This window comes from Pseudoliparis swirei, chromosome 3, assembly GCF_029220125.1.
Source record: "Pseudoliparis swirei isolate HS2019 ecotype Mariana Trench chromosome 3, NWPU_hadal_v1, whole genome shotgun sequence".
NCBI lineage: Eukaryota > Metazoa > Chordata > Actinopteri > Perciformes > Liparidae > Pseudoliparis > Pseudoliparis swirei.
The window spans coordinates 5,103,593-5,130,613 of NC_079390.1; the positions used below are offsets into that span (position 1 = coordinate 5,103,593).

General features: G+C 43.5%; 1 protein-coding gene across 3 annotated transcripts in view; it reads right to left on the reverse strand.

Annotated features, from left to right (window-relative positions):
* LOC130191723 (rho guanine nucleotide exchange factor TIAM1-like) overlaps nucleotides 1-27,021 on the reverse strand; it is a 57,986-nt gene continuing 30,965 nt past the window's right edge. For all 3 annotated transcript variants that reach the window (XM_056411389.1, XM_056411388.1, XM_056411390.1), the window contains 18 exons: nucleotides 24,654-24,824; nucleotides 23,587-23,691; nucleotides 22,516-22,597; nucleotides 22,160-22,246; nucleotides 17,742-17,954; nucleotides 15,779-15,900; nucleotides 8,024-8,248; nucleotides 7,604-7,672; nucleotides 7,337-7,462; nucleotides 6,911-7,019; nucleotides 6,033-6,212; nucleotides 5,751-5,869; nucleotides 5,553-5,661; nucleotides 4,553-4,611; nucleotides 4,070-4,166; nucleotides 3,231-3,318; nucleotides 2,464-2,636; nucleotides 1-2,370 (listed from right to left, as the gene is read on the reverse strand). In XM_056411389.1, coding sequence (XP_056267364.1) covers nucleotides 1,730-2,370; nucleotides 2,464-2,636; nucleotides 3,231-3,318; nucleotides 4,070-4,166; nucleotides 4,553-4,611; nucleotides 5,553-5,661; nucleotides 5,751-5,869; nucleotides 6,033-6,212; nucleotides 6,911-7,019; nucleotides 7,337-7,462; nucleotides 7,604-7,672; nucleotides 8,024-8,248; nucleotides 15,779-15,900; nucleotides 17,742-17,954; nucleotides 22,160-22,246; nucleotides 22,516-22,597; nucleotides 23,587-23,691; nucleotides 24,654-24,824 — 2,775 coding nt within the window. In that variant the 3' untranslated portion in view covers nucleotides 1-1,729. The remainder of the gene's footprint in view (nucleotides 2,371-2,463; nucleotides 2,637-3,230; nucleotides 3,319-4,069; nucleotides 4,167-4,552; nucleotides 4,612-5,552; nucleotides 5,662-5,750; nucleotides 5,870-6,032; nucleotides 6,213-6,910; nucleotides 7,020-7,336; nucleotides 7,463-7,603; nucleotides 7,673-8,023; nucleotides 8,249-15,778; nucleotides 15,901-17,741; nucleotides 17,955-22,159; nucleotides 22,247-22,515; nucleotides 22,598-23,586; nucleotides 23,692-24,653; nucleotides 24,825-27,021) is intronic.

The following is a 27,021-nucleotide window of genomic DNA, read 5'->3' on the forward strand; positions in this document are numbered from 1 at the left end:
TAAATTTAGAAAATTTATTTTTAAACAAAGATGATAATACTCCACAATTGTATGTACGAACACAGTTTTTTTAAAGTACAAAGGGGAGGAGTCAAGGGGGTTCTCACAGGATTTGCCTCCAAGGCCAGGTGATTGTGTCTCACGGTCTGAGCGTCCATCTTCACCCAGAAAGCTAAACGTCTAAGAAACCAGCATCATAATAAAAACACAACAATAACAACATCCAGAGTGTATTATTTCCCTCCGATGACGTCACACACACTGGATCAAAGTATCTCTGAAGATTCCCGCCCTCACAGTTGGGTATTAAGTGCATGTTCAATACATCCATTATGGTGTGCATGAGGTGTTGAGCTCTGCAACAGGGTGCTGCTGTGATGACAGGGAAACAGCGCCGCCTGGCGGACAAAGGGAAGCAACGCAGGAGGGAGAAAGAGGAATTATAGTAAGGGTTGACGTCAAACGTCATGGATGTAAAGTCTCAGCTTGTTTGTGGTTGTGATGCTTCTTCACATGACAAAGGAGCTGGAGAGAGAGAGAAGATGATGTCGGAAGTTGTTGCCGCCATGTTAGAGTTACCAACATGGCTCTATTGAATACCTTTAAAACAACAAAGGAGAGTCGAGTAAAACGGGATCGTTGGAGGGATTTAGCCATTTCCAGGTTTAAAGGCATGTTCATGAATATGGGGCATTGTGAGAGAACGGATGCGGTATATTAAATGACGTTGATGAAATCCATTAGGTACCAAAATTTAAAAAATGGCGTTTTATTTGGAGGAACAACATTAGAGATGGGATCTTGACGTGAAGGGCACAAGCGATGGATCCCTGGAGTCTGTTCCTGGCACCAAACACACAAAAGGTGGTTTTGTAACACTGGGCAGCCGAGTGTGGCATAAACATTACAAATGACAGTAAAAAGGCGATCGTTAAATAAAGAATTGGTGGACTATACTTTGTGAAAGAATATCCGAGAAAACTAAAAGTGAGCGTCAAAATATTTCATCGGAGAGGTAACGGCACTCCCTTGTACTGACGATACACCAATGTGCAGCTGATATTTAAGTTAACAATAAAAAGCACAATAAATCTTGTTATACCGTCTCACCGTCGTCGCACACAGCCAGACGCCCCTGAAGAGAAGCTCGGTAACGGACGGCCCTTGAGTGTTAAAATACAAACACAGTTTCTGAGTCAGAAAAATAGAACACCCACAATCCTGTGTTGAAAAATAGACATTTAAGCCACAAGGTTCAGTGACGACGTCTCTTCAGTTCAACGTGTGCACAGGGGCCATCTATAGCGTCCGTGTTCTTGTGTACTTTGTGCACTTACAGTATACACACACACACACACAATTACTTGTGTACTTGCGTGCACATGCAGTGTTGTTGTGTTCATATGTTCACATACAATTCCACAGGTGTGTGTGTTGCCCGGGGTGCGTGTCATAAACGGTGAGGACCATGTATTCTTTCGGCTTCCCGTCGAAGCATTTCAGGATGAGAATATTGTTACTTCCCCGTACTTTAGGATGGTCAGTACCACGGAGGTGCAGGTGAGGTGGGAAGAGGAGGCTGAGGCTGAATACCTTCTCTACACGAATACCTCTACATTCTACATCTTTAAAGCGTGTAACTAATCGTTCCAACTGTCTCGCCCGCCTCCTTTATGTAAAAAGTGGAAGCAGCCGCCCTTCGTCATCCCCCTTTTTCTGCGATTTCCAATCAGAAGACGTCGCTGTTCCCAAAGTCGTCCCGCCGCACCCAGATGACGTCACGGTCGTTATTCGCGGCGCCCTCCGCGGCGCATTGCGTCGAGGGGGCGAGCTTTAGAGCCGGGGCGGCACGGCGAGACAAAGAGGCGAAGGAGTCCACCAAGCCCGAGTCGTCGTCGCCGTCATGGCGCTTCATCCGGTCGACCTCCTCCGGCGTGACGCTCAGCATGATCTCGCTTCCGGACTCCGCTCGTCCGTTCGGGTCGCGGCTCCTCGCCTCAGCGGCCCGAAGGTCGAGTCCCTCCGTCCTCCCCTCGGCGTCGGCCGGTTCTGCCGAAGCGGCTCGGACCGACTTGCAGTACTCGTCGTCGTCGCTCAAAATGTCCGTCTCCTTCACCTGGCCCGCGTCGAGGCCCTCGCCCTGGTCTTCGTAGCAGCCCAGGTCAAACTGCTCCTCCACCCAGCGGTCCGTGTCCTCTCCTTGAGGTTTGTTGGCTTGAGGGAGAGCATGCTGGGAGAGCGGCGGGTAGGACGACGGGTGGGCGGCGTCGGCGTTGTTGTTGTTGTTGCCGTGGAAGACCAGGTCGGTGTCGATGGTGAAGCGCTTCCTCGCCAGTTTCCTGCGGGGCAGTGTTCGCGACGGAGCCGACGCTAAACCAGCAGGAAGAAACACATCGTCTGGTTAGTGCCACGGACAAACGGCGTCGGCCCCGTGAACTAGAAGCTGTGCCCGAGCGTCGTCACCTGCTCGGTTCATGGCGGGCCGCGCCCCTTTGAGGGCGCAGAGACGTTTGCCCCCGAACGGGACGTACTGCTTGTTGGGGGGCAGAGACTCCGTGTTCAGGAGCTGGCGCCGCTGCTTCTCCCGAAGAATGGAGTGGACCGCTTTCAGGAAGTCCTTCTTACTTTCTGGAGAGCTGCAGGTCAGACAAATGAGGCGTTAGTTCACATGGTTTGAATACGCAGCACATGACGCGACATTTTGCTGACGCTTTTATCCAAAGTGTTTTACAATAAGTGCATCAACCACGAATACAAAGTCAGGACAACAAGAATCAAGAAAGTAACATTTCTTCAAGAAAGCCGACAAGAAAACTTCTTAAATTTACTTCAAATTACTTTATACCATAAGTAATGCTATAAGTAATACAAGTAATAACATAACTAATATCATAGTAATACCATAAGTAATACCATAAGTAATATCATAAGTAATACCATAAGTAATACCATAAGTAATATCATAAGTAATACCCAAGTAATACCATAACTAATATCATAAGTAATACCATAAGTCATATCATAGTAATATCATAGTAATACCATAAGTAATATAGTAATACCATAAGTAATACCATAAGTAATACCATAAGTAATACCATAAGTAAGTGTAATTGAAGTGCTAATCTGTTTTTATTCAAGGTATAGTCTGAAAAGATGTTTCAAGTTTCCGGCGCAGGATGTGGAGACTTCCTGCTGCACGTGTACAGTCTTTATTAATATAATAATACCTGCAGCACAACTGGAAGTTCCTCTCTGGTCTTCCTTCAGATTCCGATCGTGTGTGAACGATCTCACACACCGATGTTCCCTCGGAGTCTGAGAGGAGAAGAGGGAGCAGTCGGTTATTTTACATCATCAATTTAGCAGATGAAAACACACTTATTTAAGATTTAATGCAGACATATTTTGCTTAAAAAGGTTCTCATTTATTTCGTGGGAGAGAGAACCAGCAACACTAAGTGGACTCCAGAGCTTCTGAAGCCACCGTCAGAAAATGTAACCCGAAACAACCTCTGTGGTTTGGACGACAACTCCCTCGCATGCAAATTATATTTGACTGCGGCCTCAGCATAGAAATGTGACCAAATGTCTCCCTTGTGAGATGTGTAATACATTCATATATTTATTAGACGCACCGTCTGTAGCACATGCAAAACAGACTTATTATGGATGAATGACAAGATCACTTACGAGATCTATGCTTCCCCGGCAAGGCAAATGAATGTCTCCATATGGCGCCACAAAGAGTAAACATTTTAATAATCATCCAAGACATATTGTTAACTAAAGACCAGATCACTAAAATGTTTGGATGATGGGATTTGATCGTACAAGTCATGAAATCTTATTATGCTGAAGCTTTTTAAGTCACAAGAAAAACATCCATCAGTGGAGTTAACTCTTTATCTATGTGAATATATTTTCTTTTGTTCAAGTCTACTTGGTCGGGGAAAAAAAAAATACAAATCATTCCACAATGTGCTAATAGTAGGCTACTTGGAGAAATGGCGATGCAAGATTAGAAAATGACATTTTTCTGCACGTTACCGTTTTTAAATAGACCTACTTGCGAGAGCACGGACTTGGAGAGAGTCCGTTGCGATCATGTGACGGAAACGGAAAGGATCCTTGTCATCGTTCATAGATGCTCGGTGAGATACGCTCTAAGAAAAGAGAGACTGGTTGACATCCTATACATAACCACTGCAATACACCAAGACGACAGCAGAGGGCGCCAGAGCGAAATCACAGACGCAACCATCCAGTACTTGATTGTAGTCTACAAGGGGAATAGTAGAAGTGTGCACATCGAGTATATTCAGTCTATTCAATTAACAATAAATACCCTCATTCTATTGCCCCGTGATTAAAGACATTACATTTAATTTCTTTGTATCCTTAATGTGCCCAAAACAAACAAACAAAGCAATTTAAAAAGAGAACCACTTAAGAGAAAGCCCTGAGCCCCAAATCCACTCAATAAATCCAACAACAAAGTGTTTTTCTGACTGGATTCATCAACAGAAAATAGGAAATAAATACTACTTACGATTTTCTTCCTGTGCTTGGAGCTGTCTTTGTACACAAACACAACTGCTGTTTTGAACACTAAATGAGGGCAAAGGAAAGATGGGAACCATAAGGAGGCGCAACACGGATATCGAAATAGACTTTTCTTTCCTCGATGCAGCGGATGCTTTTAGCGCCATCTTTCGAGGAAAAACAGCCTCAAAATACTGGCATGCGATACTAGCAGCTGAAAATATGAATATGGACCAAAGTCCCGACATTGCATGCACAAAGCAACTTCTGCAACTCACTATCGGCGTGCCAGGAAAATCCCTTATATAATGTACATGAAATATTCAAGAGTGTCCGTGCTGACACTTTTAAGGAACAGGACATTTGTGGGTGTGCGGGGGAATTTTATGTAATCCCACTATCAAAAGATAACATGCTGCATTTCACGTGATAAGTCAAACTAGATACATGTTATATGTTCTATGGCCGACTGGGGTTCCCTTTTAACAAGTCTATTTCCTCACCTTGTGAAATAGCACCCAGCCTCACGCATGGCAGTATTATGTGGGATACAGTAAAGTATTAAGATACAGTCTGCCGTGTTTCTGCAGGGCAGAGAACAATAGACAGCTGCATATCTATTGTATATGGAAATGTTTGTTTTCTCATCACGAAGTGTTTCAGTATTTAATACACAGTGATGAGCGCTTTGCAGATCATGCAATAAAGTCTACTTTTATGAAGCTTATCGTATGTCTTTGATACATTGTTATGATATATGAGGATTTATTACAAGGCTGTTGAATTTAAATTGCATTGATAAAGTGAGACGGATCGAAGAAGAGCCGGTAAATGCATGAACAATTAAAAGGTTTATATTCCTGTTAAAGAGACACACATTTTAAAATTTAAAATATATTTCAAAAAATATTTAAATCCACCCAAAACGTTTTTTTTTTTAAAAGAAAGAGTAGTTGGGCATAATGACTCCTACAATATAATTTAAAAAAATCCACATTAAGTCTTACCAAAGGCAGCCATATCCGGGTCCTTTTTGCCCTTGACCAAAAAGCCTGGCGGGTTGATCCACACCACAGTGGCGTGGAGCAACAGATCTCCCATCGAGAGGTCCGCCACCTGGAGTAAACCGATCAGAAAAGATTACTTTAAAATGATTGGGTAATCTATTAGTAACACGATTGATCCAGCCGTGAATAAAACGGTACCTCTTTTTTATCCGCAGTCTGGTCATTGATGAGCTGATCGAAAACCGCTCCGTACTCCTCGTGGAGCTTTTGCATCTCATTGATGTGGCTCGCAACTTTATTCATGGCCTTCATTGCAACTGAAATAGGACAAACGGCAAATTCAGTCATCTGCAAATCACAATTGCCATGATTTAAGGTGTCTTTATGAATGACTTCAGTTCCATGGGTCTGGAGCTGACAAACGATTCAGCTTTACAACAGTTTAAGTGTTAAAAAGTGAACGGGAGTAATATGCGTTACCGTCCAGGTGGTAGTGTTCATCGCTGTCCGGGTCGGTGAGAGAGTGGAGCTCCCTGAGCAGCAGTGGGTACTTCAGGACCCTCTGGATGGGTTTGATCAAGTAAGACTCCAAAGTGGAGGAATGCTGCTGTCTGGGGTTCCTCTCGGCCAGGAAAGCCTTGAAATCTGGGTCGGTTTTCGCTGAGTGAGCAGAAATATGAGCGCTTGTTCATTTTGTTCAGAGGGCAAGGGAACACAAACAGATACAAGCTGCCGCCTCGAAAAGACCCCGAGTCATAAAGAGGTGGCCACTAAAGTGTCCGTCAGGGCAGCAACCAAAGCAGTAAATGCAGAACTCAACTGTCCTTTCAAATGCTTCCAGGGTTCTCACACATGTTGACCAATGGATTTCCAGGACTTTTCCATGACTTTTCACCAAATTTCCATGACCAAACTGAAATCTCGGTAAAAACATGAACAATTTAGAAAATGTTGTGTATCGAGAGCGTACGCCGGCTTACTTTTTGAGCGTCTTTCTTTAAAAAAACATATTAATTATTTCAAACTCGGCGTAAATGAACTTGTGATAACAAATTTCCATGACTTTTCCAAAACTTTTATGATTGAAAGTTTTTTTCCATGACTTTTCCAGGCCTGGAAATGACCATTTTCCAGGTTTTCCATGACACACACACACTTGGACTCGAGTGTATGCCTCACTGTAGCCGACACGAGTTGCAGCCTGCCCTCTGCACTGCAGGGACATGTGAATAAAACAGCGTGCTTCCTGTACTACAAAAGCCCCTCGGCCATCACGTGACACCGACGGTAGATGGCGGGAAACTCCTGGGCAACTTTAAGAGGCCCGTGAGGCCGAGTCAACGCGCGCATCTCGTTACCTTTAGCCAGCACCTTGGGGACCTTGGTGTGGCTGGCGCAGAAGGCGCTGTAGAGCTTGAAGCGATCGGCGTAATACAGGAACGAACCTCCCAAGGAGAACAGCACCTTCTGTGGAAACACACGAGCATTGCATAACACCTCGAGAGAAATGTCTTTGCTCATAAAGTCCAGGCTGCGCTCGAGGAAATGAGAAGTACTTTCTTTCTTTTTTTGAAGTAAATGTTTGGCTGAAGTTAAAAGTGTTTGGTTTGGCCCCCAGCAGTTAGAGGACATGTCCGCCGTGGCAAACATGTCTACAGAACTGCATAAACACCACATCAGTAATTATCCAAGTAAAAGCCAGGTTTAAATCAACAGTAAAAGCACGACACATTATTAGATCACAAATACCATGAACAGATTGAAGGAATGGACCGTGCCCTCACCTTAAACTGCTCCACCCTTTCCAGTCTGTCCAGGTCGGGCACCAGTCGGATCCCATCTTCCAGTGTCCGGAGAAACTCCACCTGGAACTCCACCATCTCCCCGAGGTTACCGAACAAGACGTCCAGCTGCAACACACCAAAGCATTGTTGGGATTTCGCTTTTCGGCCTCAAGAACATTGTCAGCGTTTCGGAGTTATGTTAATCTGCAACGATTCATATGACGTTTTTTTTGTTATTCTTGGATTATATAGATCAGTAGAAGGTACCTCATCCTGTGACAGGAAGCGCTCCTTCTGCAAAGGTGTCAAGTAGCACTCGATGAGGCAGCTCAGGTCCTGAAACAGACGGGGGGGGGGGTAGGAACAAGATCAGCCTGGGATCCGATGTTGATGGAAGAATAAGGACGAGCTCGTGAGGGGCGTCTATTGAAGTCTGTTTAATTTCTTTCTTGAGGATTTTAAATAGAAGAAATCAGCTCTCGTAGGTATGAACAGAACCCTCTATGACACGAATAGCATGTTCACAATCTGCATGCTCATTATAATGATGATGCCTCAAACAAAAAAATGTTGAATATAGTTTTTCCACATCAATATGGTGATTATGTCCATTAACATCAAACCGATACAAATATGACTTCACTGGGTATCCGTCTGTGTTTTAAAGATAGTCTCATCTCTACTCACTTTGACGTAGGTCCTCTCCGTCTCCACGAGTTCATTGATGACCTTGCGTAGCTTGTCCGCGTGGGAGAGCTGTCTCTGGGCGGCGACGCCGGCTGCGGGCGTGAGAGCCGACACGGGGCTTGGGGGGAGGGATGACGAGGACGACGATGACGAGGATGACATGGGGCACTCCGGGGGATTCATGTCATGGAGACCGCGGCAGAAAGCAGCGACCGGCTCTGAGCTCTGTGCAGAAAGAGAAACAGAATTGTCAGAGAAGGCTGCCATTCGACGATTTTTTTCTTTTCTTCTGAGAGCTCCTGGAAGCGGAAAGGGAATCATTTCACGGGTGCAGAGCAAACTAAAATGAATACGCGCCACCAACAAAACATACAATATCCAAGCTTTGCAAAACCTGCCATAACACCGCCCGCGGTTTCAAAAACGTCAAGCCTGTGCAGACCTGTGCAAACTGGTATTGTAGAGGTTCCCAATGTTAGAAAAAACAAGAAAAAGAAAAAACATAAGCTCTCTCCCCCCCCCCCCCCCCTCTGCTTCTACACACCAATAGCAGTTGACGTCGCTGCTCCTCTTAACAACTACAGATTCATACATTTCTTTTTCAGTATACAATCCTTTGAAAATTGAGGGTCAAAAAAAGCTTTGTTGGATCATCTTCCATACCAATGTGCTGCAGCAGTTTGAGGAGAACAAACCCACACAGGGACACACGTAGTTAGGATCAAGAGGCTGCGTCTCCTTTCATGAGTTTCAAGGCTGCGAAGGTGACGCAACAGTGCGCAGGCGAAGAGTGACATTATGAAAAGTGAGGCTGCAAATCTGAAATGCACTGCGAGCAATACGTCGAACAATTCATTACATTTTTTACATCACATGTCATTTAGCTGACGCTATTATCCAGAGCGACCTACAATCATGTTGCATTCTTCTCCCTGTAGATGTAGCTGCAGGGAGCAACTCAGGGTTAAGTGTCTTGCTCAAGGAGACATCGACTAGGGCGGGGATCGAACCTCCAACCCCCTGATTGAAAGACGGACCTGCTACCCACTGACCCACAGTCGCCCAATTCAAAAACAATTTATCTTTCCAGTGTCTGTGAATAAAACCCATTTTCCTAGTATCTTCTTATTAAAACCTTGGCGATCCTGTGGTTTCATGGTTTGTCCAGGCCGGTCTCACCACTCAGTCAGGACTCGTGCATTAAAATGACAACTAAGAAAAAGAATCTTCTTGAAATGTGGGGCAATGAATGACTCTGAACACTAAATGTACAAGCTTCATACTCGATGTCTCATTTTATGTGACTCATGCCTAAAACCACTACACGCCTAATTCTTGCCTTAATCAAACCCCTCCCTCCCCCAGAGGTGTGACTGTCGGTCATCAAACACATCTTGAAAGAGATTGACAGCTTAGATCTGATAAAACAGGATAATTATGAAGAACCCTCGTTCTTGTGAGATATTTAAGACTCATACAGACGAGCACAATCAAACCGTCACAAAAAGACGTGAGCCATTGCAGTGGAACTCTGATGAATCCTGCAAACCACATCGTTATCAGCCGTCGCCGAGCTCAGTGGTTCCAATTCAAAGTGTTCTTCATAAAAGTACTGGGACAAACGCATGTCACACAAACGTCCCACATCTGTGTGGAGTCGGCGGAGGCGTTTACTAATCGTAATCCGTGACTCTGCGCCGCTCGTGTTCCTCCTGACCGGCTTACAGACAGCCGGTCAGCTGGAAGACACGGCTTGTCCGTGCCGATGACACGGCTCGTCTCCGGTTGAGCTGCAGCGGTGACAAACACAATTTTCCATTCTGGTATTCAAACCAGTTTCTCAGCACTGCTGTGTCCACACACACACACACACTTTAAAAAACATGCTGATACTGAAATTCCTCCCATCGAGTTGACTAGAATGATACCAACAGCCACACAAGAAACCAAAAGTATGTAATACGGGTAAAATATTAGCCAATATCATAAAGTCGGTCCAAATTATTCATGCTGCAAGAACAGTGTTGCAGACAATTGAAAAACTCATGCGTAAAACACAATGAATTATACATGTTGAGGCTAATATTTATCCAGTCACAACAACAACAAAAAAGACTATTAGACTCATTTAAAATTAACTTTAAGATACACAATGCCAACTTTTTAAAATTGCATTATATGAACAACTGAAAATACATAAGTATAGTTAGATCAGTGGCACAGTGATGCTTTACTCGTTCCATTGAACTATGAAGCGATGAGAGGATTAGGTCTGAACCCTGAAGTTCACGTCATCACAATGTGTGTGGAGTCAAAAATATTCCATGTGTTAAAAGGGTATCTGATGGGAATTGAACCTCTGACCTTGGCACAATCACAAAACCACTGACCTCTGCAGGATCACATCCACAACACGAGGGATCAAACACACACACACACACACCAGCTGTAACATATCATAGATGGAATTGGCCGAGCGTCTGGCGCTCCTGCTCCTCCTAAAAGCCGACATGCTGGCAGGTCAAACAAAGGTCAAGGAGGAGTCAGGTGTCCGCTTTCTGTTCTGCTTTCCCAGTCCAGGTAGCTCCATTCCCCCTTTAACGCCTCTCAGAGCTAGGAGGAATAATTTGTACAGTATCTTCTGAAAACCTGCAATTCAGCTCACATTGCTGGTTCAAGCCATTTCCTTTTCAGCTGAACAATTAGGTCAAAACACATTGAATAGAAGATATTGGAATAAACATCCCCCCTCATGCCACTCCACCCGACAGAGTCCACCCCATCAGCCTCCCGGTCACGTTTCCCGGTCATCTACCCGTTTCCTGCTCCCTGGTCTTCCCGTCTCTGTCCTCATTGCCATGTCCCTTCTGTCCAGGTGTTCCAGAGCAGCATCAACAGAGAATACAAAATCACATCCTCACGAGAGATGGAAGAAAAGAGGGGAGGAGGAGAGGAGGGGGTGAGGAAGCAGTGGGTGGTGCGAGCCATACACAGGTATAAGACAACAGCCGTCCCTCTCTTTTATCGCAACTCGGAGACATTTATATATATATAAAAAATAAATATATATATTTATTTATATATAAATAAATATTATTTATATATATATAATATTATATACACACGCATCACCACTTTTAAGAAACCACAGCAGCTATATTAAACAAATAACGCAAATTGCTTTGTATGAGCTCCATCTCATGTGTAAAAATGTAATGAAAACATACCCAGCTAAATAAGAAATTCCCTGATGTACAAAACATATCTTCCTGGTAGTCAAAGCAGCCCAAAGTTTATTCAGCGGATGATATTTTAATCCAGATCCGACTGGAACTTCAAGTTCTCGTGCCACGATTGCTTCAATCTAAAACCTGAAAGTCACTTCTCAGCTCCATTGTGAATCAAGCCTCGGCTCACCGTACCACACCTGCTGCTGAGAAACGAGAGTTACACAACCCATGACGGAGCGAGACCGTTTGTTACAGAGCCGAGAGCCGTAATAAGGAAAACATTTTAAATGATGGGAAGGTCTATGAAGCCGGAAAACCAGTTTTCACAAGTTTGCGATCAGCCTTAGTAAATAGTTGCCGTCAAAACGTAAATAAATACACGCAACCTTTTGACAAGTGCAGGTTTAAAAAAAAAAAGATGTATACCATGATGTACATCGGTTAAAATGGACACGGATCAAATCAGCATATGTGTGTTTGGAGTTCTACACACGCAATACACAACACGTTGACCTCAGACATGTGAGAGAGACAACGTCCTCCCAGAATATATGAACACAACAATTAAGAGGCACGCAGCAATTAAAACAAATGAACCCCGGGGGGCAGCTTTACCTCGTCTCTCGGCAGTCCAACGCATCGTTTCCCACAGATGGAAAAAAAAGAAGTATTTTCACCCTTTTACAAAATGTACTAGATCCCGGACTCGCCCTTCATCCCAGAGAGAGAGAGGCAGAAGAACAGCGTGAGGGAGGAGCGTGGAGGCAAGCACAAACCTGTTCTCACTGTCGTCCACTGAAACCACAAACAGCGAGAACCAGGATAAACAGAGATTACACATGTCCACAAAACCTGGTTTACACAAACACATGACACACACACACACACTTGGGGTATTGAATCATGACGTGTAGTATTAAACACATGTATAAGTAAATATACATTTGGTTGGCATGTACTTGTACTCAAGAGCAGGCATGCACTCGTCAATGTCAGAGAACATAGAAAGTGGGGAGGGGGAAAATGCAAATCCATAAATCCCTAAGAGGAATGATGGGCTGTATGTCATGACAGAGAGAGAGAGAGAGGGACTGTAATCATTTAATCTGAGTTATGACACAAGTCTTCACGAAAGCATGAACATGGAGACTTGAGGCCGTCCTTGAAGCTTCCTCTCACAACTAGAAGAGTGAGGAAAGGTTCAAGTTCAAGGCATTTTCCTTGAAACCGTATTCACCATTGGGCTTCAATAACGGAACATAAGAAGATGCAGTTTTGAATCCAATCTAAATTGGAGATCATATTGCACACACAATTCTACAGATGGCTGAATACTGAAATAATCCAATCAATATTGTTAATCATACTCGATTCATTTTGAACAAGATCTGTTCTCGGTATGCTTATTGTTAGAAGCCTTAGTGTTGTCTTGGTAGTCTTCATGAATCAGCACAGAGCTCCCTCTAGTGGACGTCTCGGAGATGACACCAACAACTTGATTAGAGGGCAGTAGGACGAAGCAGATTGAGGCACGATTTAAAATTGATATATGATTTTAAAGCTAAAGATGGAGAAAAATGTATGTATTATTAGTAGTCAGTTCCTCCATTAAACAAATGCAATGTCTGCAAGGAGCTAATTAATCGGAATTATTCCATCAGGGGTTAATCAAAAAATCAAAACTGTCCCCGCCACCCTTCATACAATGAATTATGCATTTTCAATTTCAAATACCCCCCCCGAGACAAACTGATAGAGGTTTGTAAATTATAACCAGCACTTGTCAGTGAGGATGACTACACCTTGGAGAAAACACTATAATCACCGTCATCTCTATCATCGCAAGCAATCACCATTTTATTCTCTGGTTGGTTTTCCCACATTGAGGAAATGGTTCTGTGCTTCGTCTAAAATAATGAACCTCCCTGTTTCCTCCGGCTAGCCAGACACTCATTTATCTCCACTAAATGATGTGAAACACTGGAGAATGAAGTAATTAGAGTGTGGGAATAATTAAAATTTTTCCCATTTTGCCTCCTTTCCCTCAATCTTGCCACCGCGTGTCTGCAGGCGGTGGGTGAAATGAAGCGAGAGGCAATCTTCAGCACGTTGGAAGCGTTCCAAAAAGCAGAGTGTGGAAATAAAAACCAGGGCAAAAAAGGGGCAACCCAAATATAAAAAAAAAAAGATTAACAACATGGTTTTTTTTCCAGTTCCCAGGGAGTCTGTGGCAAGGTTGTTTTTAAGAGTTAGCATCCAAGTACGTCAGGGCCTACAGTCTGGAGCTGTGCAGTTTGAGAGCCAGCAGCAGCCTTGTACTGGAGCAGCACGGTGTAAGTGAGGAGGAGGAGGAGGAGGAGGGTCAACAAGAACAGGAAGTCACAAGGACACTAGGAGAAGAGAACATTCAAAGCAAAAGATAATGAGACGCGATACTCAGAAGGTACAAAACACTGAGCTGTCATGTCTGATAAAAGGACACGGTCACGTTGGTGTCCTCAATTATAGGGATAAAAAATAAAAAAAATGACAAAAAGCTCAAGTAGCCAAGAAGGGTGGAGAGAGAGAAAGGAGGATCAAATGAATGACAGCAGAAACACATTCGGAGAGATACAAGCCAGCACATGCGAGGACACTGAGAAGGTGAATATCGTAGATTCCCAGAGCTCAGTTAATACTATTGCGCTGCTTTGATGGACCGTTGTTCCCCTCCCAATGTGGAACAGCGTCTGATAATCAACCAAAAAGCACACGACTCAGCATTAAACACAAAGGGACAACATATTATAGACATGGGAACACTGTATCCAAGTCTAAAGCCTTATTGAGTCTCCAAAAGAGACATTGTTTCACACAAGGGATCTACTCGTGTCATCGTGAGCGGACCCATTGGCTGATGAACTCCAGGTTGTGCTCATTGTGCGCCGACTAATGACTTGAATGTTTTTTGCACACGTTCGCATAACCAAATGCGTCCTTGTTTAAATGGTAATAAGATGCTCCATGAGTTTCATTTCCTAAATTACGCGCTGCATTTCGTGTCTTTGACTCGTCAGAATAGATTTCTTCGTGCATGAAACACTGAGAATAGCAAAATCCTTTAAATGTTCATTAGAAGCTGTGCGGAGTTTCAGAAACGTTGTAAAGTTGAGAGTCACTGGATGTTTTCCTCGCATTGAGAGCACCGGATGAGACTCAAAGCCTCTCGTCCTTGTCCCGCCATGCCTGGCGACCTTATCCGACGGCATTTCTCTCATCTTTGCAAACTTGGCTTTAAACGAATAATGGCACATTGGAGTCACAGAACCACCACCGTCCACCGGCCCTGACCTCACCCATTAGGCCGCCCTCAAGACTGAAGCTCACTGACACAGAACCAAAGACAGAACACAGCGCTGGGTCTCTTCCCTCGCCTCTTTTGTCCACGTCTGGGCGAACGTCAAAAAGTAAAAGAAAATGTTTGTTACTGGTTTAATGGAAGTGACAACCGTATCCAAGGGAGACCGTCTGGCACACGCTTGTCCCAGCAATCACTGAGCCGACCCTGATCAGACCCGACATGATCTTAATTAGACAGTGATGCCACACACACACACACACACACACACACACACACACACACACACACACACACACACACACACACACACACACGCACACGCACACGCACACGCACCTTCAAAGCCGTTACGAGTGTGTGAACTGTGGCCGTGCGTGAGTGTTTCAGACATCTTACACACACTTGCGTTTCTTGTGTCAGATCTTTCAGTTGAAAAACAGTCTTTGTGTAAAAGGTCACAATATCACATAAAAAAAGCCTCTGAACATCTTCCAGTATTCTCGCTTCATGATACACACAAACAAAACCCATCTGACACAGATGAAGAAATATTTGTTGTGTAATCACGAGCACATGCACGCTCAGCATTTGTTCAAGCGCACATCCAGAATGTGTTGGATTGTCGGTCAGTGTGATCTTGTTGTGATGACCAGAAAACGGAAAGAAATTAACCAGACTGCTGCTGAGGTCAGCACGCTGAAAGATGGCAGCACAATGCAGCTGCTAGGTCGGCCACTTCAAACACCAGCATTGATGCACAGGTCACACACACACACACACACACACACACTCACACTGACACTCACACAAAACTGTTGCTCTTTGTCTTCAACACATGATTCTGACACGTTGTGTTTGACACCGTGTCAAACTACTCCGTTAATCCTCTGCTCCCGTTGGCGGCTGTAGCTCAGTGGGGTGAGGGGGTCGTCCTGCAACCCCAAGGTTGCCGGTTCGATCCCCGCTCTCCCCATTAGTTGCAAGTCGAAGTGTCCTTGAGCAAGGCACTGAACCCCCAGTTGCATCACTGCAGCCAACTGCTCCTTAATAACTAAGGATGGGTTAAATGCAGAGAACACAATTTGTTGCAATGACACTAGATTGAATCCAATCCAATGTGTGCGTCTGTTTGTCGTGGTGTGTGTAGACGTATCAAAGTTGTGTCTTTGCATTCCATAATTCTACCTTTTGTCCAGTCGCCGTGCACGTTTGCTCTTCCTGGTGACCTCTCGGGCTCTGCAGGGTCAGGCGAGACCCGTCCTCTGGGCTCTCCACCGTCAACCCCGACACCTCGTCCAGGATGTCCTCTGCAGATGAAAAGGGAAGTCGTACATATATGCTACGTGTGCCCAAATATCAGACCCTTCTCCCTATTGTTATAGCCTCTTTTGTACAATTAACCTGTAATTCATTTAATTGGCTACACTTCCTTTCATGGAGAAATCTGAGTTTTGGGGTATCCTTATAGATATGATATGATATTCCTTTATTCATCCCACAGTGGGGAAATTTCAAAAATCATATATAATATATCAAAAGATATATGCACACCGCACTTTTTTTTGGTTTCCCTAAGTTACAATGATATTGATGGCGGTAAAAAGATCCCCATAACTCTTATTACCTTCGCATTGAAAATGCGGAAGGTTATGTTTTGATCGCCGTGTATTTATTTCTTTATTTGTATGCGTGTTACTCGCATAACTCAAAAAGTATGAAACCGAATCGCATGAAATTTGGTGGGATGATTGGTTATTATCCGGGGACCATTTGATTCGATTTTGGGATCGATCGGGTCACAGGTCAAGGTCATGAAAAGGTCAACATCTTCTTTTTACCATAGCGCGGTCAATTTCTATCCAATTGGCATGCAACTAATGTCAATTGGATAGAAATAATTCAATGCCCAATATTGTGATATGCAAAGGTATGCGCTCTACCGAGTGTCCGTTCTAGTTGTTCCATGTCATGATATGACCATATCGTCTATTATTACATCCGTGAGAACTGAAAAATGTTCTTGGAGTTGAATGCCTGTGAAGCATGAGGTCATCGATAACCTCCATCTGGCTGCTGAAGTGTTTTCTCTCTCCGTCTGACCCTCTGCGTGTGGCGTATCCGACACAGTGACAGCTCCACACTGCTGAAGGTTTCATATTAATATTCATAGTGCTCCGAGTCCCCCTTATAAACAACGCCAGTTTGTCAGCCTGTGCGCTGGAAGCCCTCCGATTCATAAAAGGAATACAAATGGTGCCCTTCCACGGATGAAAAGAGCAAGGCAGAGGGAAGCTGGCGGCTGCCTGCAGGTTGGTTATCAGACAGCATAATTAGTAGACCGTCCTATTTACCCTCTGCTTAAAAAAACAAAGAAAAAAAACCCACCATCTGCTTACTTTACAACACAAAGTCAGGGGTTTAGAGAGTTAGAATGGTAAAAGAGCCGGAATTGGAAGGAAAAAAAAGGAAAGTAAATTGAGCACTGCAAGTTAAAATTCCATTATCTGAAAGAGGGGTTTTTTTGTCTTTTTTTAAACATGCTGTCAAGCAACAGATATAATAAGCATTCATTTAACCCTCCTGTTACCTTTCGGGTCAATTTGACCCCATTCAATGTTTAATGTCGGTGTTCTTTGTGGTCAATTTGACCCCAGGCTGTTTTTCACTGTGTCAAACATATAAGAAATATCAACTTTTTATATATTTAAAGGGCTATTTAGGTAGTCAACAAACAAACATAAAGTACCTCACACTTAAACTTGGGAAACAATATTAATTCTAATAATTTTCTGGAGGTTTTAATTGCTGGGGTCAAATTGACCCCGAGGGTAAAATATGTTAGTAAATGTAAAGGTAACAGGAGGGTTAAAGAACCCTGATCCGAGTTGAACTCAAAGCAGAAACACCCGTTCTAGAGCAAGATGAACAAGTCAGCGCCTGTGTCAAAGCTGCATGTCAAGTTTACTCTTTGGACCCATTCCACTTTTACCCGATTTGAAGGCCCTCAATAAATGCAAGTTATCATAAAAAAGAAGCCCCCATGTTGGTCACTAGAGGACACTGTTGATGCCGTGTACATCTAATAAAAATAAAAAAACACAAATAATGAAAGGAACTCAACCCACGCCTCCACCACCGTGACTCTCACCTTGGCTCTGGGAGAAGATGTCCGTGGCCGGGTCCTGATCCCCGTCGGAGCGTCGCGGTGGAAGCGGGCACAGCACCCGAGGGTCCAGCTGCGGCAGGGTGCTGACGCTCAAGTTCAGCGCTTGCTTTACAAACGCGGCCCTCATGTCGTCCATTTGGAGGGCGGAGGCCGGTTTACCGTTCAGCAGCAGAATCTCGTCGCCCGCTTTCAAACCTGGCGGAGAACGAAAGAACACAGACTAAGCGAGAGAATCGAAAGTCACACAAAACCCAACGATGTCATCCTTCAGCGTGGCTTACATTGGGAGGCGTTACACAACATCAACAGCAGGATGACAGGCTGCCAGGAATAAAGGAAACACTCAGCGAGTGGATTGCAAATGATCCACACGAGCAAAACTTCAGGGCCATAACTCCTCAACGGCAGCTCTGTGGCTAATCAGACATGGTGGGGACTCTGAATGTCTTCCCATACATAAAAAAAATGCATCCCTCTCGTATTCGCCTCAGGCAAAATCTGACCTATCGACACCGGATGGCTTTAAGAAGGAGGATGCACTGCCTGTCTATTTCTGTCCTGCCCATCATATAAATCATCTATGGGGGCACTATAGGTGAAAAAAGACTCTATGCGTCTCAGTTTGAGGCTTTCTCTCTCCTGCCACGCCCCTCAACCACCTGTGCCCGGCGCTGCTAATTGAGAATTAGCACTCAATCAGCCGACCAGTTAGCAGACCCCCCTCCCCCAATAAAGCTGATTGGTTGTGACAGCTGTTTAGTGGATCTGACAGCAATCTCCCCTGCCCTCACTTAAGTAAGACAAAGGTTGTTGTTTTTTGCTACTGTCGACACAGTCACACATGTTCGCTTGCTATCTTTTCTTAAGTCTCCTTTTTTGTATCGTCTACTGTTAAAGAAACAGCAGGCATTCTGGTGAAATATGGCTTTCGTGATGCAGGCGCACGCACGCACAAACGCACACACACAATTACATATATAGACGCACAAAGCACACATTTAGCCCTAAGTTATGACCTAGTTGTCTGGGATGTGAAATGTCAGCTGGAGCAGAGTCTGTATTGGACAGAGAGAGAGAGAGAGAGATAACCCCTCTGGCCAAAAACTGCTGAGTGTGTACATGTACTTGGCTGTGTGTGTGTGTGTTGCATGGATGTGCGTCTGTAGGAGGAGGGGAAGAGAGAGAGCGAGAGAGAGAGAATAGTCCATCAAGAGAGAGGGGGAAGAAAAAGGAAAAGGGGGAGAAGGGTGAGAGAGAGGGAAGACCCTGGAGATGGCCTGGTTTCTGCGTATGCCCTGCAGAAATTGAAGCGTGATTTTGTTCACTCCCCATTCATTCTCCTCACTCTTCATACAATGCACGCACACACACAGGCTAATTTCCAGCATACACATGGATCTACTAATGTTGCGCCTCACATACTTTATTCTGTGATTCAGCACAAATATAGTGTAATCTTACAGAAAAAGATTGTGTTGTCTGGATGCCACAAGCTTTCTTTCTCTCGCTCTGCTCGTCTTCAGAGGTGGAGAGTCAGTCCAGCTGGATCCTCTGGCTGCTAAGCTAGCAGCTTTTCAGATTGGTAATACACTGGAGGACACAATCTCCCACTTGAGTAACCTTGGCCTGACCCTGGGGCACAATAGTGGGGTGTGTGATTCTCTATACATTAGTGTTGTATCTGCAGAGCGGCCGTGTGTTTCTCAAACCTCTTCAGTCTCTCTGGCTCTGTCAAAAAAATGGGGATTTTCAGATGGGGGTTGAACTCGAGATGCGGTTGTTCACACGGCAGACAAAGGAATGCTGATTTTCATATTTGCTCTCAGGAAGGAGGAGAAAGCCACAGATACATCGCTCCTATGCAATCTGGGCTTTTCTTATTTCATCAATCAAGATTTTGGCACATCGAGCCTTTTTCAGGATGAAAGTCAGTACAGACTGACAAATCCAGTGGATGGGAAAGGTGATTCAACTCTTTCTAGGTTGATGCACACGGATGTTTATCTTTCATTCAATGTTTAATGTCGGTGTTCTTTAGGGTCAATTTGACCCCAGGCTGTTTTTCACTGTCAAACATATAAGAAATATCAACTTTTTTATATATTTAAAGGGCTATTTAGGTAGTTAACAAACAAACATAAAGTACCTCACACTTAAACTTGGAAAACAATATTAATTCTAATAATTTTCTGGAGGTTTTAATTGCTGGGGTCAAATTGACCCCGAGGGTAAAATATGTCAGTAAATATAAAGGTAACAGGAGGGTTAAACATTAAATGGGGTCAAATTAACCCTAAGGTAACAGGAGGGTTAAATAAAAGAAAATCTCATTAGAATAATGCCTGTGCAGCTTCCCCTCTTTCCTTCAAGCTCTGTTTCTTCATCTCTTCTCTGTTCTGTCCTCAGCACCAGGGATCTGTCGCTCTGTTGGCTCAGTCGCTGACGTGATGCTTTCACACAAAGGTGCACTGAGAAGCTCTCATGTGGAACAAAGTGTTCTCAGCTCAGGTGTTTGGGTGTCGAGTGGACAATGTCAATTCAAGAGAGATACACTACCGTTCAAAAGTTTGGGGTCACTTAGAAATGTCTTTATTTTTCAAAGAAAAGCACTGTTTTTTCAATAAAGATAACATTAATCAAAAATACACACTATACATTGTTAATGTGGTAAATGACTATTCTAGGTGGAAACGTCTGTTTTCTAATGAAATATCTCCAGAGGTGTATAGAGGCCCATTTCCATCAACTATCACTCCAGTGTTCTAATGGTACATTGTGTTTGCTAATCGCCTTAGAAGACTAATGTCTGATTAGAAAACCCTTGTGCAATTATGTTAGCACAGCTGAAAACAGTTATGCTGGTGATATAAGCTATACAACTGGCCTTCCTTTGAGCTTGAAGTTTGAAGAACAAAATTAATACTTCAAATATTAATCATTATTTCTAACCTTGTCAATGTCTTGACTATATTTTCTATTCAATTTTCAATTCATTTAATAAATTAAAGTGAGTTTTCATGGAAGACACGAAATTGTCTGGATGACCCCAAACTTTTGAACGGTAGTGTATATCTACGGCCAGTGCATGAAGTAGCATTTATTTGCCATTGTTCGGTCCATATGTCTCATACATTAGAAGATATTATATTCATACTTCAAAAGTTTCCTGAAAATTTCCGTATGCTACTTTTTTTTACTCAAGTCACAGATCCAATGAAGGACTTTTACTTCTAAAAGAGGTTTGTCACAGTGTGATATTAATTCATAATATTAGAAATATAGTCAGGAACATTTCATTGTTCATTCAAGGTTATTTAATGAAATGAAGCTGTTTATTAACTACAGTGTATTGACCATTTTAAATGACTATATAGAATGAAACTCGTTAGATGACAAATTAGTTAAAAACGAGCTTTGACACGTGTATTTGAGGACAAATACTGAGCTCATAGAAGCAGCACATCTCACTTTTCTCCGTAAACATTATTATTGCACGACTTAATTGTCATGTGTGCAGTGCCTACACTGAATCAATTAAAGGTTATTTCATGAGGAAGCAACATTAATAATGATTAGTCCTATTTAATAATAGATTACAAATTAGTTTGAAATAAAATTTGAAGATTGGAAGGTGCTGATTGGCTGAGCTGAAATCCATGTTACCATAATGCCAACGGGCACACTGGTAGAAAACGTCTGTAATTTCTTAAAAATAAAGCAATTTGACAAATGAAAGTACATTATATATGTTATTACTATTGTTAATAATTATTGTAATACAGACGCGTGTTGTGAGCAGAAATATATGCAGCCTGTTAGAGAATAAAGTAAAGGTCGGTTGGGTTGAGTTGAGTCTGCTTGAAAAAAGTAAAGCACACTATGATAACCCTGCAAAATATTTTTTAATTCATTGTTTATTTTTAATTTTATGTCGAATAGTTTAAAGTGTGAATAATAAATACACTTTAAGGATTTTACATCGGATAGCTTAGTGGCGTCACAAGTTCAAATAAATCAAATCATCACAAGTCTCAACAATATAGCCAGCATCAATCACCCAAATAGTTTAAGAAGCCTTCATTTAAATAAATAAATTAATATTATGATAATATCTTGATCATTTGCATGAACAAGAATAGACCAATGTGATGAGCCAGTACCTCCTAAACTGACATTGTTCATTATACAACGTGAACAATGGCAAATTAATCATACTTCATGCACCGCCTACCCAGCTTTCACAAACCTTTACATAATCCCTGTTGCACTGCACTCCGATCAAACTAAGGTAAGAGTCCTGGATTTGTTTGGTTTGTTTTGTCTTAAACTCTCAGTGCACTAAACGTTTCCTAAAAATACAAACTTCACATTTGTTTATTTAATTAAAAAGGAAGATGTACCTTTAGCCGAGGCCAGTCCCTCCGCTTTCACTTCGGTAATGTGGAGCTGCTGCATCCCCTCCTCGTCTATAACTGCCACAGAAAACCCTGTAGACATGGAGAATAAGATACAGGGGGAGATTCAGTCGTTCATTCTTTTGCCTTCTTTGAAGAAATGTCAATTTGACGGTGTAAACTGCTGACCCGTCACTATTAAGATTAGATCCAGTAGGCAAAACACACTCAGACTGGGCCGCCCCCTTTAGTCACTAACAGAGCCTGAGTCAATGAAGTCTATTTGGAAATTAATTAGATACAGAATTTGACAGTATAACAGAAACGGGTTCAAAAAGGGGTATTGTCTGAGACAAGCGTACCAAATCCAATGGTGCAGGACTCTTCTTTGTTGAACCGGATCACCTTGGTAGCTTTGGTGCAAACCTCAATTTCTTTGTAGACCTGCAAAACACAAGAAAATTATATTTCATTGGCCAAAATAAATAAATTGATGGATAGCAGTGTTGTTGGATGGAGAAGGTGAAGGTCATGTTATCGCTCTTAATAAAGACTGGCTGGATTCATGTTTTATTCAAGCTCCTTAACAGAGCAATCTCATGTGAAGGTTGTGGGGTCAAAATTCAAGTCAAGTCTGAGAAGTGAGTGGGTGCTCAGACAAGGGCTTGAACTCACAGCGGGGCGAGAGCACAGACACAGCTGTGTGTGTGAAGCAACAGACGGGGACAGAAGTCCGCTTCACTGTGGGGAAATAATCATGTAATATCATAGACTCGGGATGAAAGAGGGTGGAATGAGTCACTGATCAAAGCGGGGAGACAAAAGACCTCTTGAGGAAGAAGAGCGAGTTGTACAATGACTTTACTTTGAGACCGATATTGGCGTGTCACCCACAAAGCACCGTCGCAAAGAGAATTCATTTCGGGGTTTCGCAGCGACTGAATAATGTAGAGGTGAGTTATTTTTCAATGGGAGTGATTGTTTGTTTGAATAACAGTGCACGGAATACAATTTGGAATAATTTATAGCCAATGCGACGGCGCTTCTTTTGCATCCTGGGAATTTTGTACGCGCCGCAAATCAAATGTCAACCGAGTCATAAAACATGCAAAAGCTTGCACCCAGATCGGCCCGGAGTGAAGTAAAAATGAATTAGTAATTAGTAAAAAAAAAAAATAAAAATCCAAACAGCACATCATTGTGTCTCAGCTCAGACTGTAAAGTAAAATAAAAACTTGAATCTAACATACGGTGAAATAAAAGGATATTTTCCCTCCATGACGTCACGAGTTATCATCACAGTGCTGCAGCGTGTGTGCGTGCGTGTGTGTGTGTGTGTGTGTGTGTGTGTGTGTGTGTGTGTGTGTGTGTGTGTGTGTGTGTGTGTGTGTGTGTGTGTGTGTGTGTGTGTGTGTGTGTGTGTGTTTCCTCACCAGATCGGAGATGTCCTCTTCAACTTTGGGAACATAAAAGAGCATTTGGTTGTCCATCCATATCTTCAGACGCAGATAGTGGCCGGAGGGGTCTACTTTATGGGCCTGGAGGTAACGACACAGAAGGGCAATGAAGAAAAAAAGACACCAAAGTATTAATTCTTCTTCCCAAAATTGGAGAAATCATTTCTCAAAATTCTGTTTTCTTTAGCCTAGCCTGTCTTGACATGTAACACATGAATAATATGTTTAACTCATCAAACCTAGCAAAACTACATTCCCGTAACCATTTCCACATAGCTCACAACATCCCGACACAGACATACATGTATCCAATCATGTCAAGAATCCACATATTTCTGCCTGCGTGGAACACACAGGGGCCATGAATTAGATGCTCCAGATCCTTGTGACATGTTTATAGCACACACACACACACACACACACACGTCAATCAGCTTTACCCGTGTGTTTCAACAGACCCGTACGTGGGACGTATCATTACGCTTCATTTTTCCGTGGCTGAGACCAATAAGGCAGGAGAGGTGAGGAAGAGCAAGGAGAACCGAAGCTCCGTGAAACTGTCAGTGGAAGTGCACTAGTGACATCTAAAGTGTTCACTTGTCTGCTTTCCTAGAGGCACCAGAGTCTCACGTATCAGCTGTAATTCAGCAGTGTGTGTGTGTGTGGGTGAGGGTGTGTGTCTCAGATTTGTTTTCACAATTCAATTCAAGAGGGCGAGAAGTTTTTTTTTTTAACTCGACTCCCACGTTGCAGCTGTCAACACACTTTAAAATGGTCAAATGTAATTATGCAACCGCGACTTATGTAACAGAGCTCATCCACAGAGCCGTGTGCAATTTTACGAGCCTCTTTTCTCAAGTTTGTGTTTGACAAACCTGTTAAAATGGATTATTTGCATTCCGAACAGCTGTTAACCGTCAACGCATTTCTGTGTGTCTTTATGTGTGTGCAACGAAGCAATGTGCAATGTGTAATTATCACTCTCGTATGCCTTGAATTGAAGAGTGTGTCCTTTCTGCAGCGCTCTCAGCGATGTGGCCCACCTTGCAGACGTTGCTCAGGACTTCCAGCGTCGTCTCGCCGGGCTGGATGATGGCCAACACAGGCCGATTGTTGGGCAGACACACCCAGGAGGGAGTCAGGTAATCAGGAACCCAAATGTCGCCGTCTACGTTTTGCTGAGGAACATTTTTCACAGAGCCCTCTCTGTCCTTCTGAAAATACAAAAAAACACACACACACAGAGTTTATTGCATCTTGGAGTAGCCTTTGTGCACCCGATAATGAATGCAATGTTACTGTGTAAACCTTTTAGTTCTAATTGAGTAAAGAATGAGAAAAAAAACACACATTCTATTATTCACAATTACAATTGTTAAGAATCCTGAAGTAATCCTCCTCATTCCTCATGATTCCAAACACAGATTTGCTTCGATCGATTTGAGTAACGAGGTGGGCACTGGCGGTGGCCTGAAAGCAGCAGGAGATCCAATATCACAACGTAATTCATTTGCGTTGATGAGAGCGTCTCCACACAACTGTCTCACAGCGCGGGTATGCGTCACATGTGTGTGCGCATTCTGTTCAAAGCAGAGTCTGTGACCTTTAAGCCCATCGACCTGACCTCTGACAATCTGGCAGCCCCTCTCGGCCCCGTGTGTCTCATCTATTCGACCTCACGCTGTCTGTCACTGATACCTTATCTCCTGCTCTCAAGTAACAGATTCCACAAACTCGTTTATTCTCCCATTCCTCTATTGCAACCCCCCCTCTCACAAATCATTGCCTCTCCTTCTGGTGCCCCCTTCCCCTCTATCTGCACATCGCTCCATCATCTCCCTCCTGCCCATCTTTCATTCACGCCATACAATCTGCTGACTGTCAACATCACTGGGCCCCGTGGTCCCTGTTTGAATGAACTATCTGCGTGTGTGTGTGTGTGTGTGTGTGTGTGTGTGAATCTGTGTTGGCTTGAGTGAAAGGGAGATAGAGAAAAGAAACCGAGGGAGCGTGCTGGATGCAAAAAAGCATATCTTTGCATGCACAAAACACGCTCAAGTTCATAAGCACAAACAGAATACAGACGCACACACGGTTATGAAGAAAAAAAAAAAGAAACACACATTTTCTCAGACAAACAACAGACCGGGGGCCCAAACCAGTACCTCCCCCCAACTCCCTGATCTCCCCAGCCCTGCCCGACACCATCTGGCTCCCCTCCTGCTCCGTGTAGGATGCCACTGCTGGAGGGCGTACAGGTCCTAAACTATCTTTCTCTCTCACTCCCCAGTTCTGCCATCAGTGGGATTCCCTAAAATAAAGAGAGAACTAAAAGTGGGACAAGCCCATCAGATGTGAACAACGGTCTTCAAACTGGAGATTCTCATTTCTACTGATGCAGCCATTCCAGCGCTCTCCTTCAACCAACTGAAGCATGTTACCTCCTGTGCATTTCTTCACTGTCATCCCATACCCTGCCAGCTGAAGCTGGGAGTGGGTGGAAGGAAATCGATCTCCCATGGAGCCACTGGGGGCCTCAGCAATCACAGAGGGTGAGTGTGAGAGAGTGTTCCTCCACCTACTGAGTTCACACAGAGGGCCCTCACCATCCCCCCCATCTCTGCTGCCTTCTACCAGTTCTCATCAAATATGGAGCTGGCATGCTTGTCCTTGCATAGCCCATGGGTAATTGGACATCTTTTCTCCTTACAGTTCATCTAAAGGTACTCCCTGAAACCTACAATCCGATGGTAGCCTTGGAAACATCTATTTTTCTCTCTCTGAAGATTTGATTATTTGCAACTGTCTGTAAATTGTGGTCAATATGACAGACAGAAAGTAGGCACAGATGGCGTGACGGGGGCCGGGTCTTTTGAGGGCAAATGTCTGCATAATTTGTGAAATCATCAGAAAGATAATCATCAGAACATAGCGGATCAAATTTGTCTCAGAGGGATTAGCAGAGAGAAAGCCCCCGTCAGTCGTAGCCTATGACGTTGATGGAGTTTGAATGGCCTGGAGCAGATGACAAGAAGAAGCGGGAATCTGTCAACACAGATCTATAAATGATGTTTTGACAAGAAAAAATTATGGTCGAGGAGAAGATAATGGGTATTGTTGGCAGAGTGGTTAGTAGCAACAAAAAAGTTGTAATAAACAAAAGTTAGTACCGCAAAGTCTGGTGAAACAGATAGTTTGATGAGTGCAGGAGGAGAAACAGCTTTAGAAGATGAAAAGGGTTGTTGATATACCGAATAAAACTCAAGAATCATCTGGTAACATTGAGGAAAGATGAAATCCTGCAGCTTTTAAGGATTTATTGTCTGCAAATGTCTCCTAATGCTCTTCAGCTCGGAGAGAAGTCTGAAAACATTAAAGCAGGAGCATGGAAGTGACCTCAAAGAAATGCTC